This window comes from Spinacia oleracea, chromosome 5 (assembly GCF_020520425.1).
Source record: "Spinacia oleracea cultivar Varoflay chromosome 5, BTI_SOV_V1, whole genome shotgun sequence".
Classification (NCBI taxonomy): Eukaryota; Viridiplantae; Streptophyta; class Magnoliopsida; order Caryophyllales; family Amaranthaceae; genus Spinacia; species Spinacia oleracea.
The window spans coordinates 33,315,528-33,332,666 of NC_079491.1; the positions used below are offsets into that span (position 1 = coordinate 33,315,528).

Consider the following 17,139-nt stretch of genomic DNA (forward strand, 5'->3'; position numbering starts at 1 on the left):
CTAATTGCAGTTGAAAGAAAACTGGCTTTAATCAAAACAATGAGATCCAATCATTGGTTTGTTGCGGTTGAAAAAGAAACCGGCTTGAGAGATCTCAATTAATGTTTAAATTAATGAGACTTGATCAATGCAGTTGAAAAGAACTGGCTTAGAAAATCTCAATTAGTGAGACTTAATATGGCGGTTGAAAAACCGGCTTGTAAAGGACTGATTAATTACTTAATCACTTCCTTATGTGTGGTTGAAAAACCAAATGATAGGTCCAAGAAGAATAGAGTCATTCATCCCGAAACATTGCAACTGAAAAGTTGGCTTGAAATGTCGCAACTGGAAAGTTGGCTGAGTTTGCTTAATCTCGAGAATTGTTTAGTTGGTCAAAGATCGACTTTGATGTTCGGATTTAAAATCAAGGGGTTTTTAACTTGATAAATTCAGAATGGATTAAAGGAACTCCATGACTAAATGCTTGTACAAGGCCAAGTTTTGAGTGAAACACCTTCCGACATGCTGATTTGGGCAAAACGTCAGATATTTGGTCCGACGCTTGCATGAGACTGGATGTGTTAGTGATCATGTTGAGAGTCAAAATGACATCCATATAAAAAGAAACCGTGATTTTTTTTTTTTTTTAAATAAAAATAAATAAAAGAGTGGTCGAAAATTTGAAAATTTTGACTTTCAGGCAAAAGCGGGCTTAAGATAGCGTTTCAGCTGGTGAATTTTGTGTTTGTTCTAGCAAATAAAGTTTTTAAAATGTTTCATTTCATTTAATAAATTTATATTAAATGATTTATAAAGGTAAACTCAATGCAAAAACAATTTGGAAAAAAAGGAAGACAAAAACATGCATATTCGACCTGGCATGACCCGGTTTAGGACTAACAAGCTTTAATGGTGTATTAAAGATGGGATTGAAGATATATCCTCATAATTAACATACTTTTACAATATGGGATCAGAATGGGAAAGGATTTTTGGGAATCATAAAAGAAAATTTTAAGAAAAAGACGAATTTGACGTGGCTTGGCTTGACTGGTTGCATGGCTTTCTTGTAAGATTGTCATGGCTTATGGGGAGGGTCAATATTTCTGATTTAAGAAGATTTGAAGACATAAACATTAGTATATAAGTCGTGGCTTGGCTAAGAATGAAAATCAAATCTTTTACCTCCTTGTAATTCAAGCACTTTGAGTGCATTTTGAGAGTTCCTTCTCTTCTTGCCCCCTTTTCAATACATCTTGTAATCATGGCCATGAATGCTATATTTCCCAATAACCTAAGTGATATGAATGAATTGGATTATAAGAATTTCTTGCATTCCATGGGAAAGGAGGTTGCTGATGGGCAATCTGGCGATACCAAGATATTCTTTGATTCCCTTCTTCCTCTTCTAAAACTCCCTCTTTTCTATGATCTTATTTATGCATCCACCAGGTGTTGGGATGAGAAAAAACACGTTTTTAACTTTAATGGTGAAGATATGGTTCCCATGGTGGAGGAAATCGAGGGTCTACTATGTTTCAAAAAGGCGGACAAGCCGTTAGTTATCACGACAAAATGTAGCTCCTTAACTGGTTATCTGCGTGAGGTTTTAGGTCTTTCCCACTATGATGGTATGACTTTCCATCATGGATATTCTATTCTTATTAATTGTGTTCTTGAACCTTTTAGAGCCAAGGGTACTAATCTCGAACTTGCTATTTCTTATGGCTCGACTAGAGTTAAAGCATGCATGATTGCTCTTATGGGTCTTTTGTTGTTCAAAGAGGATCTTGGGCTATGTGACGAAAATGTGGCTGGTTATGTGCCCCAAGTGTCTAATGGGTGTAGGCTAGGACCAATAATATTGGGAGAATTAGTCCTAAACCTTGATCAACAAAAGGAAAAACCGTTCTCTTTCATGAAAGGGAGTCCGCTAGTGCTTCATTTGTGGCTAATGGAGAAGTTTAAGTTGGTGAATTCTTTGAGAGCACTTACTTATCATCCTAAAATCATCCTTCCCAGAGGATGCTCCAATCTATATCGTGAGGTGAGGGATAATAACAGGTGGAGTTTGGCGCTCTCAGGGGAACAGGAATGGGTGACTCCACATTTAGTTATCAAGGAAATTGTGTATAGTACCGCCAATAAGAGGGGTGTAGTTCTTCCGAGTGTCAAGAAGATCACCTTCTATTATCCATGGAGGTGTCTTAGGAAAATCGGGCAGTGGCAAACCTTCATTAGGGACCTTCCAACTGACGACTGCACAACTCATTGGATCGATGATAAATCGCTACGACAATTGCTTATTGCTTGGGAGCGAACAAAGAAAATTCCATTCCTTCCCGTTTTAAGGTACCCAATCGTTGATGCTTGCTATGAAAAGTGGCGTCGTGGAGATGTGTGAATGTATAAGAGGCCTAAAACGGAGGTTGATTCTTCAAGTAGGGTCATCAAGAAGATAAAGAAGGAGTGATGATAAGAAAAAATGGCTTCCTAATGGTTGTTTGTTTATTTATCTTTCTTGTTTTGAAATTGTATTTCCTATGGATGTAATACTTGTTTAGGGACTGCCCTAGCAAGCTTTGTAGTGTGTTTAAGTACTAGGCTAAGGTAATTTGGGGAGTTGGAGGAAAAATCCAATGTAATGCGGGAATTTGATGAAATAAAATGAAGCCATTAAGAATATTTTTTTCTTTTCTAAAATAAATCTGCATTGCACGATTTAATAAAGACCATAGTGACTTGTTAGTTTCCGATATTGAATCCTCACATGATAAGCCCAAGCATGCACTTATGACCATGGATGCAAAACAAAGTATTCACACAAATGATAACACTAAATTACTCTAGTAAAGCAAGGGACTTATAAAGATTTACACATGGTAAGTTTTGAATATCTTGTGATGGTAAAATTTAGAAATATACATATATATATATATATATATATATATATATATATATATATATATATATATATATATATATATATATGTACGTACTGACGTACATATACAATACATCACGTTCTTTTTTTTTTTTTTTGGGCTTCTCTCTATTCTTTTCTTATGATCCATTTATTGCTTAGGCCTTTTTCTCTCATTTATTTTCTATTACTCTCCTTTTATGCCCTTCTTTTTTTTGGCCTAACGGATCTTGAGAGTTAAGTGGCATACATCAGGTGAGCTAATTGCCCCTTGACTAACGCATTGGCCTTCTCTCCAATGGCTGGGCCAGTGCCTTTTCAGCTTAAAAAAAAAATAAGTGAATATGTAATGGATTTCACCTTTATTTTTGACCGAATCCATGTGGATTGCCTACGTATCCCATGATAAGGGAATCAGGTCAAAGCGTAGTTCAGGATATTACGAGGCTTGCTTTTCTAACTAATATATCTGAAAGCTATCTTACTCATACTAGGATACATCATGGATCATACGATCATCAAAATACTAGACGTAATATTTCTTAAGCTGGTCAAGGTTGGTAAAATGGAGGAATTCGTCGCCGTTAAGATCAACCAGTTTCACTGCCCCTGCTGAGGTGATGTGTTTGACCAGAAATGGGCCTGACCAGTTAGGCTTAAATTTCCCACGAGGATCATGTATTGGAGCCCGATTCTCTTTCAAGACCAAATCTCCTTCTCGAATGCCCCTATCTCGCACTCTTTTATTGAAAGCTCGCGCGATACGTCGTTGATAAAGTTGGATGTTGTTTAGGGCCTCCAACCTTCGTTCGTCTGCTAGGGCCAGCTCGTCGTACCGAACCTTGAACCATTGATATTTGGATACCTCGCTTTCATTCATAACCCGGAGTGATTGAATTTCGATTTCCACAGGAAGGACAGGTTCCATTCCATATACTAGAGAATACGGAGTAGTCCCTGTTGGAGTTCGAATAGAAATTATATACCCCCAAAGGGCATATGGTAATTTGTCAGGCCATTCCCGGGTTTTTTCTGTCATTTTTGCAATTATCGTTCGAATGGTTTTGTTGGCGGCTTCAACTGCTCCATTGGTCTGAGGACGATAAGGGGAAGACTGATGATGTCTAACCTTATATTTCTCAAGAGTTTCTTTTAAGTGCCCTTCAAAGTGAGAGCCGTTGTCAGAAATGATTTCAAAAGGCACTCCGTAGCGACATATGATGTTGTTGATCACAAATTTGGAGACTTGCTTTGCCCCTAGCTTTGCATATGACGCTGCTTCAATCCATTTCGAGAAATAGTCAACAGCAACTAAAATGTATTGGTGTCCGTTCGAGGCTTTTGGGTGAATTTGTCCGATGATATCTATACCCCAACTAGAAAACGGCCATGGAGAAGTGAGATTATGTAAGGAGGTAGGTGGCGATTGAGATTTGCGAAAAATTGACATTTCTTGCAAGTCCTCACAAAATGGACACAGTCGCTTTCTAAAGTGGTCCAATAATAACCTGCTCGCAAGATTTTTCGAGCTAGCATCCTGCCATTCATGTGCGGACCGCATTCACCACCATGGATTTCTCCCATGATCTTTTGTTTTTTTTTTGTCAACACACAATTGTAGAGTTCCATCAAAACCCTTGCGGTACAATCTATCTTTTAGTATTACAAAGTGAGCTGTCAATCGCCGGATAGCCAATTGGTCTTTTTTATGACTCTCTTCAGGATATCGACCGGTGATTAGAATTTTTTTAATATCAGCATACCAAGCATCTTTATCGTCTTGCAAAGTCAATGAAGCAATCATATGTTCAAGGTTGACTACCGGTGAATCACTTTCCTCAATAGTCACAGCTCGAATTTTTACGTTGTTTTCCCATGTTAAATTTACCGCTAAGTTTGCTAATGCATCCGTGAAACTGTTTTGCTCCCGGGGAAGATGCTTGAAGTCAATATCTTCAAAGTACGGAATGAACTGTTGGAGATACTCGGTATACATTTGTAATCTCTCATCTCGGACTCTCCATACTCCAATTGTTTGAGAGATAATGAGGTTAGAATCTCCATATACTGTGAGGTATTTCGCCCCTGCCGCTAAGGCTGCCTTAACGCCATAAATGCAAGCTTCGTACTCTGCCGTGTTATTAGTCGTTGGAAAACTCAATTTCACAGCAAAAGGGATATGAATTCCATAAGGATCAATGAGAAAAACACCCGCGCCATTGCCCCTTCTATTAGATGCTCCGTCAAAGTACATTTTCCACCTAGATATCCCAATGTTGAGTAAATGTTCTGTTAACCCACATGGTTTTGATGATGACAGGCAAACTTAACTAATAAATGTTTAAGTTTCTATGCTAAGAAAACCAGGAGTTCCAGAGCAGGAACAAGAGAAGGCCAAAGCATGTAGACTTGGACAATCAGAGAAACTGATCAAGCAGGCATAAATAAGTTCCTGATGGGAACATGGTTCGAGAAGTTCCAGAGGTGGAACAACCAACATGCGGAGCAGCATGGAACATGAAGACAGGAAATAAGAGTTTATTTTCTAGGATTCATGTAAGTATGTAGTAGCTTGAAAGATTATGGAACAAGGTACTAAAAGGAACTTTGAATGTGATCTTAAAAATAGTAAAATAAAGTCTCTCTAATATAAGATTAATATTTTCTAAAGAAAGATTTTATAAAACAGAATATTTTCTAAAGAAAGATTTTATAAAATATAATATTTTATAAAGAAAGATTTTATAAAATAGAAATAGAATTTTACTGTGAAGAAATAAAATGAAATAGTTATGTTTTGGAAAATACACCTTGGATCCTATTTTACAAAACATTTCTTTTTCCCCAAGGATTTTATTTAATCACGTTTTCCTATTTTCTGTTCTTTCAAAAGGAAATTCTGTTGAGAAAATTCAGGCACTTCCAGCTTTGACTCCCACGTTTTCAGCAACTGAATAGGTCATGGGAACATGCCTAAAATCATGGCAACATGGTCGTCAGTTGAGGAGATTAAGGGGGAAGTGGTTAGGAGTTTCAACACTATAAAAGAAGATCTTAGCATTCATTCCAAACTGTCTGACTCTCACAGTCTTTCCAGTAGGTCTGGTTTAAGAGGAAAAACGTTTTAATAGAAATATGTTTTGGTTTCCACGTTCTTGAGTCAGTCCATTAGTTCCAAGTTCCTCGAAGTTCTAAGTTCCCCATTGTTCTTTCATGTGCTACATACTAGAGGGATACTAATCAATTATCAATCATCAATATTTTGAGAGTTGGTCAAGGGTTGAGCGAACTCTTGTAATGGGGAATTGGTAAAGGGTTTGAGTGAATTCTTGTATCAAGTTTTGGGCTGGAACTTGAGTGAGTTCCTGATGTGTATGGGGCAGGAACGTGAGTGAGTTCCTGATATGTATTTGGGTAGGCTTTGAGTGAAGTCTATGAGAGAGAAGAAGAGAGGCTTTGAGTGAAGTCTAAGAGTCAAGAGAGACTTCTAGGGAAGTCAGTGAGAGCGTAGTTGTTTGAGGGAACAACTATTGGGAACTTGAGTTCGTAGAGGAACTCAAGTAATGGCCAAGTTTCTTATAGGATTGTAACTGAGTTGTTGCCCTATAGTGAAAAGAGTTTGAGTTGAAATCCCTAGTGGGTCGAGGTTTTCTTTCCAGTTGGGCCCTGGAAAGTTTCCTCGTAAAATCTCTCTTGCATTGTTTCTCTACTTGCTTATGTTCTTTATAATTCCGCAAAAATTGGCTAGCAAGTTCCATATTACAATTCACCCCCCCTCTTGTAGTGTTCCATCCAAATAACAATTGGTATCAGAGCCGGAACTCGCTGATAAGCAGGAAACCCTGCTGAGTTAAGTTCCTGGAAGGAGGAACAATTACAAGAAACTTGATGAAAGGAACTCGATCCTACCCATTCAAAGGAACAAGGCAGATCTGACTTTTATTGTTGAATAAAAGTCAGGCAAGGTATAACTGGCGATCTTCTAAGGTAAATATCTATTCCTTTAGACCTTCTTTGTGTGCATACATTAATTTATTGCGTGTTCCTTGCATTGTTTCTAATGGAACTTCTGTTTTGTTTTGATTTAAAATTAAATTTGAAAAATCTAAAATCTATATTTAATAAATGATTTTTCAATTTTTTTTAACTTCAGTACATTAAAATTATGTCAAGGAAACGTATTTTGAAAAATGCATATTTGTGGAACTCGGAGTTTTTTAATTTTTAGGCAACAAAATATCCTACTTATTTTTTCTCTGCCTAAGAACTATTATTTTATATGCTTCATGAATATATTGAATATCATTTATATGAAGGCTTATTGTATCTTGGTAGTAGTTGTTGTGTTGATTATTTTCTTAACAGTTACTACTAACAAGAAGGGACCCAAATCTGTTGGGTTCCCTTGACAAAGAAATTGGTACAGGAACAAACAAAGATGCACATTAATATGTCAGAGTTCCTATGAATATAAGTTCCACATTGAGGAACTCACTAGATCACTGTTGACCCACGAGTTACATTAAAGATACATTACATCAGCACCCCACTTCAGAACAAGGATCAAAATCCGAAGAGGAACTTCTAGATAAAGGAACTCATTCCAGCACCATTCCAAGGAACAGATAAAGGCTGCAACTAAAAGATCCTTAATGATATATTTAAGGTTTATAACTCATGATTGAGTGTGTGTATGAAGTAAAGGAACAACATCAGAATTACACCAAGGAAAAATGAGTTGGAAATCCATTAGATTCGTTGGAATAGTGAAGAGGAACTCAGGCTCGGAACTTGGAACTTCAGATGTAAACTAGTTCCAGTTCCACCAGCATGTAAGTTCCTTCCAAATATGATGGGTCATATCAACGAATCAACTCACATGCACTATATAATGGGAAGTCACTTTGAACATCTCAAAGGAACTCAATCATGTGAAATGCTAGTAAGGTTGTTCCCTCATTTTACTTGTGTTAATTAATGTTGAATTTTTTTTATAAACCTGTTTCTCTTAAATTATTGTGCAAACTAACCTTATTTGTGTTATAGGTTTTGTTTTGGAATTTAATATGTATAAAATTCATAATAATAAGTTTGATTGATCAAAGGAACTCTTCCTAAGTTCTGGTGAAACAATCAGCGAACTCAAGGTTACAGTAACTTGATAAATGGTGCATAAACTATTTGATAGCAAATTTTTGGTGTCAAAGTTTTTCATGTCCAAGTTCTTGGTTCTTGTTAACTTAAGTTCCATGGAACAAAATATATGTTTCATGTTTCTTTCGTGAAGTAACTTTTTCAGGAACATCATATTTTGTTATTATGTTTGAGTATATATATATTTATTTTAGACTAACCTGCTAATCATAACTTTGCACAAAAGTACTACACTTGAGTGTTATTTTTTCCCAGATTACTCATATTAAAATAACTCAAGATGGAGAATGGTCATGAAGACCATAGGAACATGTTCTAGCTTACTTGTAACATGAAAAATGAGGTGGCTACAACTAAGGGGGAACAACTCGTTATATCCCGACAATGATTGTTCTATGAAAGAAAATTCACTATTATCGTTTGGTTGCTACCTACAGTGGAAACTTATAACGTTTGACAGTTAAGGTAAGATTGGTTCCAAATGAAAAGTTGGTAAGTCAAGTTCCTGTTCCATTGTGAATTTTTATTGTCGAGTAATTAATGCACATTTGTTTAGAGTTTCCAAAATTATGTTTTCTCTGGTAATTTTAAAAATAAATTACATCATCAGTAATAAATGTCATAGTTGAAGGGAATCAAAGAGGGAACACATACTTTGTGGATCACAATTTGGTTCCTAACAATAATTTGATATTTCTAGGGGTTATTGAAGATGATCCAGAGTTTACAACAAATATAAAAATGTGCGTTGAAATAAGTGAATATATTACTTGTGATTGAAACTAACATGACTATTCCCAGCAACAGGTTTAAGTTTATTTCAATATTGAACTCGCAAGTTCCTGTAGAACTAATCGAGTTTCTAATGATAAAATATGTCACTATTAAAAGCAACAGTAGCCAGCTACATAAGCTCATGTCGAGGAACTTCAAACTAAGGTTCAAGTTCCAGTTCATGAAGCTGAAGATCAACTCGATCAATCAATATCATGCAACAAGTTCCACGACTGCTCTAGTAGTAGAGAAATTGCCAGATTCATTTATCGAGTTCCTGTGTGCACTACAACATTCATTCATCAATTTATCAATGACATCGACAAAGGAACTCAGAGAAGGTTGGTTCTTGAAAGGAACAACCAGTCAGAAAGGTATTGATTTTTAGGAGACTCTTTCTCCAGTAGCTTGTTTATAAGGTAATTATATATAATCCTATGTTGTTGCACATATGGGACGTAGGTTGTTCCAAACAGAAGATGACTTCTTTTTTTCTTATAAAGAGCAATGTCAAGTCCCTTCTTGAAAACTGATTTTAAAATTAACATATTTTGTTTTCAAGAGAAACTGATTTATTAGTGATATATATACATAAATGTTGAACCTAACGAATTGTTTTATAAGGTTTCATTATCATAAGTGTTTATATGAACATGATGAAAGAACACAACAACCACTCTCTTAATTTCTATAAAAATTAAATAGAGAGTGATAATTGAGATGATCAAATGACAAAAGCATGTCAAGGAACTTCTGAAGAATGATTGACAATATTCGATTACACATGAATGTTTCCATAAGATGTGAGGGCATCAAGATGGTGGAACTAGCACTCTAGTAACTCGAACATAAAGTCATCAAAATCAGTCCAGCACTTCAAAGAAATCATATACATGGTGAAAATTTATATAAGGTAAATTTTTCTTATTCATATCATAGCATGTTTTAATGCGTTATATTGTTAACTTATTAATACAAGTGTACAAGTTTTGCAATGCATTATGTGAATATGCTTTCTTTATGATTTCATCTACTCATGGACTGTTTGGAGGATCAAGACTTAGTGAAGCATGACATGAGCATAACATAGTCTTTAACAAGAGTTTTGTTGATTTGGAACGCATACACATATTTAAATAAGGCACTTATGTATGCTTAAAGTAAATGTGTCACACTTATATTTTGTGCTGTAAAAGGAAAACGCATTATAGCTTATTTTTCCAAAGAATTATTCTTCATGCATCATGAATTTTCTTTAAAAAAAAAAAAAAAAAAAAAAAAAAAAAAAAAAAAAAAAAAAAAAAAAAAAAAAAAAATCCTTCATATGAATGCATGTTATAATTTGGTTGTTGTACGTATTTATCACTGATTATATATTCTTTGGTACAACTAACAAATCTCTGTGTAAGTACTTTACTAAACTCATAAAGTAATATGAGCGTAAGAATGCAGAGACGCATCACACTCCCACAGGAACACGAGCAAGACTAGATGAAGGTTCCTAAGGGATGATTGTGAGCCATACACAAAGCTTCAGAGGTATGATTGTTAAATTGTCCAATATTTAACCGCTAATAGACCAAATATTGCCATATCCATAGGTCTAAGCGAGAGGTTCCAATCAAATCTCCGAAAGTCGCATTTTACCATCCTATAACTCTTGATCAGAAGCACGAGAAAATGTGACTGGAACTCAGTATATTCAAGCTGGATATATTTTCCTTGAAGTTCCCCAAATATGGCAAAACTGTAAGTATTTAGCTTTTGGTAAAATTAATCCCACGCAATTCTTGTGTGTGAACATAGATCAGAATTGTACATTGTGAAGGACTCTCCTAATTTCTCGTATTTTGGTTCATAATTACTTGTGCTAACTGATGAAAAGGTAAAAAGAAGAGTCATAAGCCATGTTGTTTTGTGTGTTCCTATTACTAGTACGACAAGCAATTTTTTATATTTTTTCTTTTGATTCAATCTTCGTTTATTCTTTTTCCTTTACAATTTTTCGTATTTGCTTAAGAAAGGACTCCTTGCCGATCTCAATTTTCCTCAAGGATGTTCCATCTTTTGTTAAGTTACACCCAATAAAATAAAATTTTATCTTTTAAATGTTTCAATCTATCATAAACACCTAAAACACTTAAAATCTCTTTCACCTATATCCTAAAAGACTTATGCACCAATTAAGTTTTGTTCCTCACAAAAATGTTTCCCAATATTCTCTTACCATATCAACCTATTAGAAACCACAAAAGCCAAATCAATACCACACGTTGATTTATTTTTTCTCTTCAAAAACATTCTCAAAAATTCATCACTATACAAAAACCCTCTACAAAATATTCCTCCTTTGTCACTAAATCGATGCAGCAACAACTGAGGGGGAACTAATGAGGAAGGTGATTAATAGAGCGTTAATGTACATTTTGAAAAAACAAAAGGGAGATGAAAAAAAAAAAAAAAAAAAAAAAAAAAAAAAAAAAAAAAAAAAAAAAAAAAAAAAGGAGACAAAAGAAATCGAAAAAAAAAAGAGGGGAATAAAAGGAGAGATATGTGAAAATAGAAAGAGAAGGGATCATAAGTTCCTACAAGCATTTCAAGTTTCCAAGTTGAAATGCAAATGAAGCTGTCTATACCTTAAAGAATTATCTCAAAAATTATGTAGTTCCTTCAAGATTCACATGGGAACTTACACCATAAATGTAAGTTCCTACAAAAATTGAATCAAGGAACTATCAAAAAGCTTCAAAGAATTTATACGTACTGCTAAAGAAGAATAGAAGAAAGAAAGGAACAACGGTGTATTTTATGGAGAGGATCTTCAGTTGAAAGTCCGTAAAGAAGGAGACATGCAGATAAACAAGTGACCAAAGGAATACATTCATTAAAATCATGACCCATGCCTAACCTTTACCTCATAAATTGCCTATCCCTGCAAAATACAAATTGATGGTGTTTATGTATTTTGAAATAATTTTTCATTATTTTTATTTTGCTTTTCTGTTTTTTTTTTTTTTTTTGGTGAACTTATTTCTTTCTTTTCTGCTTGTTGCTAAGGAACATTGGCTTATGATAATTTCTTTTCACTTTGAATTCTATTCGCTTGAGTATGATTGTCTAAACAGTACAACATTGAGGGAGATATTTTGCTTTGTCTCTGATTCTGACTAACCATTCTCGTTAGTATGGTGCTGTGATGGGATTAAATTAATACTATTAGCTAAACCTTTTTGATGATGCCAAAAGGGGGAAAAGAAAGGCAAACATTGAAGGCAAAATATTTTGAGTTCCTAGTCTCAAATATCTGCTTTTCTCAAGTATGTTACAACTATGTATATTCTTTTAACTCTTGTAAATATTTTGTTTTAAGATTTCTATGCATGTTGGATTTATTTTCTCTATTAAGTTTGCTTGGTTTGTCATCACCAAAAAGGGGGAATTTGTTAACCCACATGGTTTTGATGATGACAGGCAAACTTAACTAATAAATGTTTAAGTTTCTATGCTAAGAAAACCAGGAGTTCCAGAGCAGGAACAAGAGAAGGCCAAAGCATGTAGACTTGGACAATCAGAGAAACTGATCAAGCAGGCATAAATAAGTTCCTGATGGGAACATGGTTCGAGAAGTTCCAGAGGTGGAACAACCAACATGCGGAGCAGCATGGAACATGAAGACAGGAAATAAGAGTTTATTTTCTAGGATTCATGTAAGTATGTAGTAGCTTGAAAGATTATGGAACAAGGTACTAAAAGGAACTTTGAATGTGATCTTAAAAATAGTAAAATAAAGTCTCTCTAATATAAGATTAATATTTTCTAAAGAAAGATTTTATAAAACAGAATATTTTCTAAAGAAAGATTTTATAAAATATAATATTTTATAAAGAAAGATTTTATAAAATAGAAATAGAATTTTACTGTGAAGAAATAAAATGAAATAGTTATGTTTTGGAAAATACACCTTGGATCCTATTTTACAAAACATTTCTTTTTCCCCAAGGATTTTATTTAATCACGTTTTCCTATTTTCTGTTCTTTCAAAAGGAAATTCTGTTGAGAAAATTCAGGCACTTCCAGCTTTGACTCCCACGTTTTCAGCAACTGAATAGGTCATGGGAACATGCCTAAAATCATGGCAACATGGTCGTCAGTTGAGGAGATTAAGGGGGAAGTGGTTAGGAGTTTCAACACTATAAAAGAAGATCTTAGCATTCATTCCAAACTGTCTGACTCTCACAGTCTTTCCAGTAGGTCTGGTTTAAGAGGAAAAACGTTTTAATAGAAATATGTTTTGGTTTCCACGTTCTTGAGTCAGTCCATTAGTTCCAAGTTCCTCGAAGTTCTAAGTTCCCCATTGTTCTTTCATGTGCTACATACTAGAGGGATACTAATCAATTATCAATCATCAATATTTTGAGAGTTGGTCAAGGGTTGAGCGAACTCTTGTAATGGGGAATTGGTAAAGGGTTTGAGTGAATTCTTGTATCAAGTTTTGGGCTGGAACTTGAGTGAGTTCCTGATGTGTATGGGGCAGGAACGTGAGTGAGTTCCTGATATGTATTTGGGTAGGCTTTGAGTGAAGTCTATGAGAGAGAAGAAGAGAGGCTTTGAGTGAAGTCTAAGAGTCAAGAGAGACTTCTAGGGAAGTCAGTGAGAGCGTAGTTGTTTGAGGGAACAACTATTGGGAACTTGAGTTCGTAGAGGAACTCAAGTAATGGCCAAGTTTCTTATAGGATTGTAACTGAGTTGTTGCCCTATAGTGAAAAGAGTTTGAGTTGAAATCCCTAGTGGGTCGAGGTTTTCTTTCCAGTTGGGCCCTGGAAAGTTTCCTCGTAAAATCTCTCTTGCATTGTTTCTCTACTTGCTTATGTTCTTTATAATTCCGCAAAAATTGGCTAGCAAGTTCCATATTACAATTCACCCCCCCTCTTGTAGTGTTCCATCCAAATAACATGTTCATCTGGAAACTCGTCATCAAATTCATCTCCTGATATTGGTCCATCAGCCAATGCTTCAGATATCGCCCTTCCTTTAACAGATTTCTGGTTTACACATTGAATATCAAATTCTGAAAGAATTGCATGCCATCTCGCGAATCTCTCAGTGAGAATTGGTTTCTCAAAGATGTACTTGATAGGATCTAGTCTCGAGATAAGGAAAGTTGTATGAGCCTGTAGATAATGTCGTAGCTTCTTAGTGGCGTATATGAGGGCGATGCAAGCTTTTTCTAAAGGATTGTATCTGGTTTCATAATCCAAAAACTTTTTGCTGAGGTAGTAGATGGCAATTTCTCTTTTGGTGCCTTCTTGGTATTGAGCCAATAACGCTCCCATGGCAGTTTCTGTGACTGTGAGATATAAAATCAAAGGCTCTCCCGGCTTGGGTGACATTAATACTGGAGGGTTAGAGAGATATGTTAGGTTATGATACATATGACACTACATAGATCATGCGGAAACAACCATTAACCCAGGACAACATATTATTTACACATAATCATATAGCATAATTTAGATGCATACTCTTTGTTGCGTGCCCTCCCTAGCTGCGCCCGAACCGAACAAGAACAAGTCTTTTAGGACTCCAAGTGTCGTCCCTCCGTAGATAGTCCACAGCACGTCCGGATCCGCCTTAAGATTGACCAACTAGAATCGCCCTTAAGGTACTAGAAAATTTCGGCACTTTTGAGCAAGATGTGTGTTTGATTTTCTCTCAAAAAAAACTCACTTTTGAATACTTTGAAACTTGTGTATAAATTATGACCCCTAGGCCTTTATTTATAGAGTTATGGAAAAGGAATCGTAATCCTAGTAGGATGCGAATTAATTGGAATTAGAATCCTACATGAATTCTATTTAATTAATTTATCCAATTAGGAATAGAAATTTAATCATACACTGACTCTTGTAGATTCAGGAATCACGCATGAGCACAAACTCACACACACACGGCAGCCACAAGGGCTGCCCATGCGCGTGCGAGCAGCAGCCCGCGCAGCACGGCCCACGCAGCCGTGGCCTCTTGGCGCGCGCTGGGCCTGCCTTGCGGTAGGCCTGGGCGCTGCCTTGGCTGGGCTTGTGGCGCGCATGCTTGCTGGGCGATGGCCCCGGCTTCGTGCTGGGCCTTCGTCCGGCAAGCCTCGTCCGATGCTAATTCGTACGATATGCTTCCGATTAAATTTCCATTTCCGGAATCTATTTCCGATACGAACAATATTTAATATTTCCGATTCCGGAATTAATTTCCGTTTCGAACAAATATTTAATATTTCCGTTTCCGGAATTATTTTCCGATTCCGGCAATATTTCCGATTCTGACAATATTTCCGTTTCCGGTAATATTTCCGATTCTGGTAATATTTCCATTTCCAATAATATTTTCCGACACGTACCATGTTTCCGTTTCCGGCAACATCTACGACTTGGATAATATTCATATTTCCGATACGATCCATATTTCCGTTTCCGGCAATATCATCGTTTCCGGAGTATTCATTTCTTGCCTGTGACGATCTTAGCTCCCACTGAAACCAAGATCCGTCGGTTCCGAATATTCATAGATGGAGTATTTAATGCCATTAAATACTTGATCCGTTTACGTACTATTTGTGTGACCCTACGGGTTCAGTCAAGAGTAAGCTGTGGATTAATATCATTAATTCCACTTGAACTGAAGCGGCCTCTAGCTAGGCATTCAGCTCACTTGATCTCACTGAATTATTAACTTGTTAATTAATACTGAACCGCATTTATTAGACTTAACATAGAATGCATACTTGGACCAAGGGCATTATTTCCTTCAGTCTCCCACTTGTCCTTAGGGACAAGTGTGCATTTCCTAATTCCTTTGTCGCTCGATGCTTGCTCTTGAACATAAGGTAAGAGTTGTCATCCTTATTATGTCCAGAGGTGTTCCTCGGTTTCAGAGTTCAACTGATCAAATAAACAGATAATCATAGCCTATGATTCATCCGAGCACGGCCATGCATTTCACAGTTTCTAGCTCTCCGAGTGGCCTTGTACAACTTTTAAGCATCTCATCCCGATTTATGGGAGGACAATCCCAATCTTGCGATCTTGAGATTAGACTTCGTTTGATAGGTGATTACCTGAGCGTTGCCTTTATAGCCTCCTTTTACGGTGCGACGGTTGGTCAACGTCAAAGCAACCAGTTCTCAAACAAGTAATCTCAAATCACTCAGGTATTGAGGATTTAGTGTCTAATAATTTAATGAAATTTACTTATGACAGACTTTCATCTCTTACAGTAAAGTTTCATAGGTCTTGTCCGATACTAGTCTTCCCAAAGTAAGTATCTATGCAAATGATTATGACATTGCCATGTCCACATAGTTCAAGAAACAGAACTACTAGTCATCTTGCATTCTAATCGTCTAACGTTTTCTATGCGTCCAATTTTATAGAAAACTCCGATTAGGGACCATTTTCAACCTTTGACATTCAAGTTCACTTGATAGACATTTCTTAGTCACAGGACTGGTCCTGACAGTCTATCTTGAATATATCGTCAAATTGAAGGGACTCATCATTTAATAAACCACAAATTAAATGGAAAAATGAATTTCTTTCATTTATTGTGAATGATTAACCAATAATGTTTTACAAAGATTTAAACTCTAAAACTTTAAAACATTAAACAGAGACATCAAAGCCATTCTCCAATATGCTTGATTCCCATAGCTGCAGTGTGCGAGTTGTGCTTCGCTTGCGGCAGAGGTTTAGTTAATGGATCTGATATGTTGTCATCAGTTCCAATTTTGCTTATCTCGACTTCTTTTCTTTCAACGAACTCTCGTAGAAGGTGAAATCTACGAAGTACATGCTTGACTCTCTGGTGGTGTCTAGGCTCTTTTGCCTGTGCAATAGCTCCGTTATTATCACAATACAGGGCTATTGGTCCTTTAATGGAGGGGACTACACCAAGTTCTCCTATGAACTTCCTTAGCCATATAGCTTCCTTTGCTGCTTCATGTGCAGCAATGTACTCCGCTTCAGTTGTAGAATCCGCAATGGTGCTTTGCTTAGCACTTTTCCAGCTTACTGCTCCTCCGTTGAGGCAGAAGACAAACCCAGACTGTGATCTGAAATCATCTTTGTCGGTTTGGAAACTTGCGTCCGTATAGCCTTTAACAATTAATTCATCATCTCCACCATAGACCAGGAAGTCATCTTTGTGCCTTTTCAGGTACTTCAGAATGTTCTTGGCAGCAGTCCAATGCGCCTCTCCTGGGTCTGACTGGTATCTGCTCGTAGCACTGAGTGCGTACGCAACATCCGGGCGTGTAC

General features: G+C 36.3%; 1 protein-coding gene across 1 annotated transcript; it reads right to left on the reverse strand.

Annotated features, from left to right (window-relative positions):
• Positions 1-4,466: 4,466 nt before the first annotated feature.
• Positions 4,467-14,223, reverse strand: LOC130461416 (uncharacterized). The gene is made up of 3 exons (XM_056829512.1): positions 13,786-14,223; positions 11,061-11,122; positions 4,467-5,166 (listed from the first exon to the last, which is right to left on the reverse strand). The coding sequence occupies exons 1-3, from the start codon at positions 14,221-14,223 to the stop codon at positions 4,467-4,469; spliced, it is 1,200 nt and encodes a 399-aa protein (XP_056685490.1).
• Between the last annotated feature and the right edge of the window lie 2,916 nt (positions 14,224-17,139).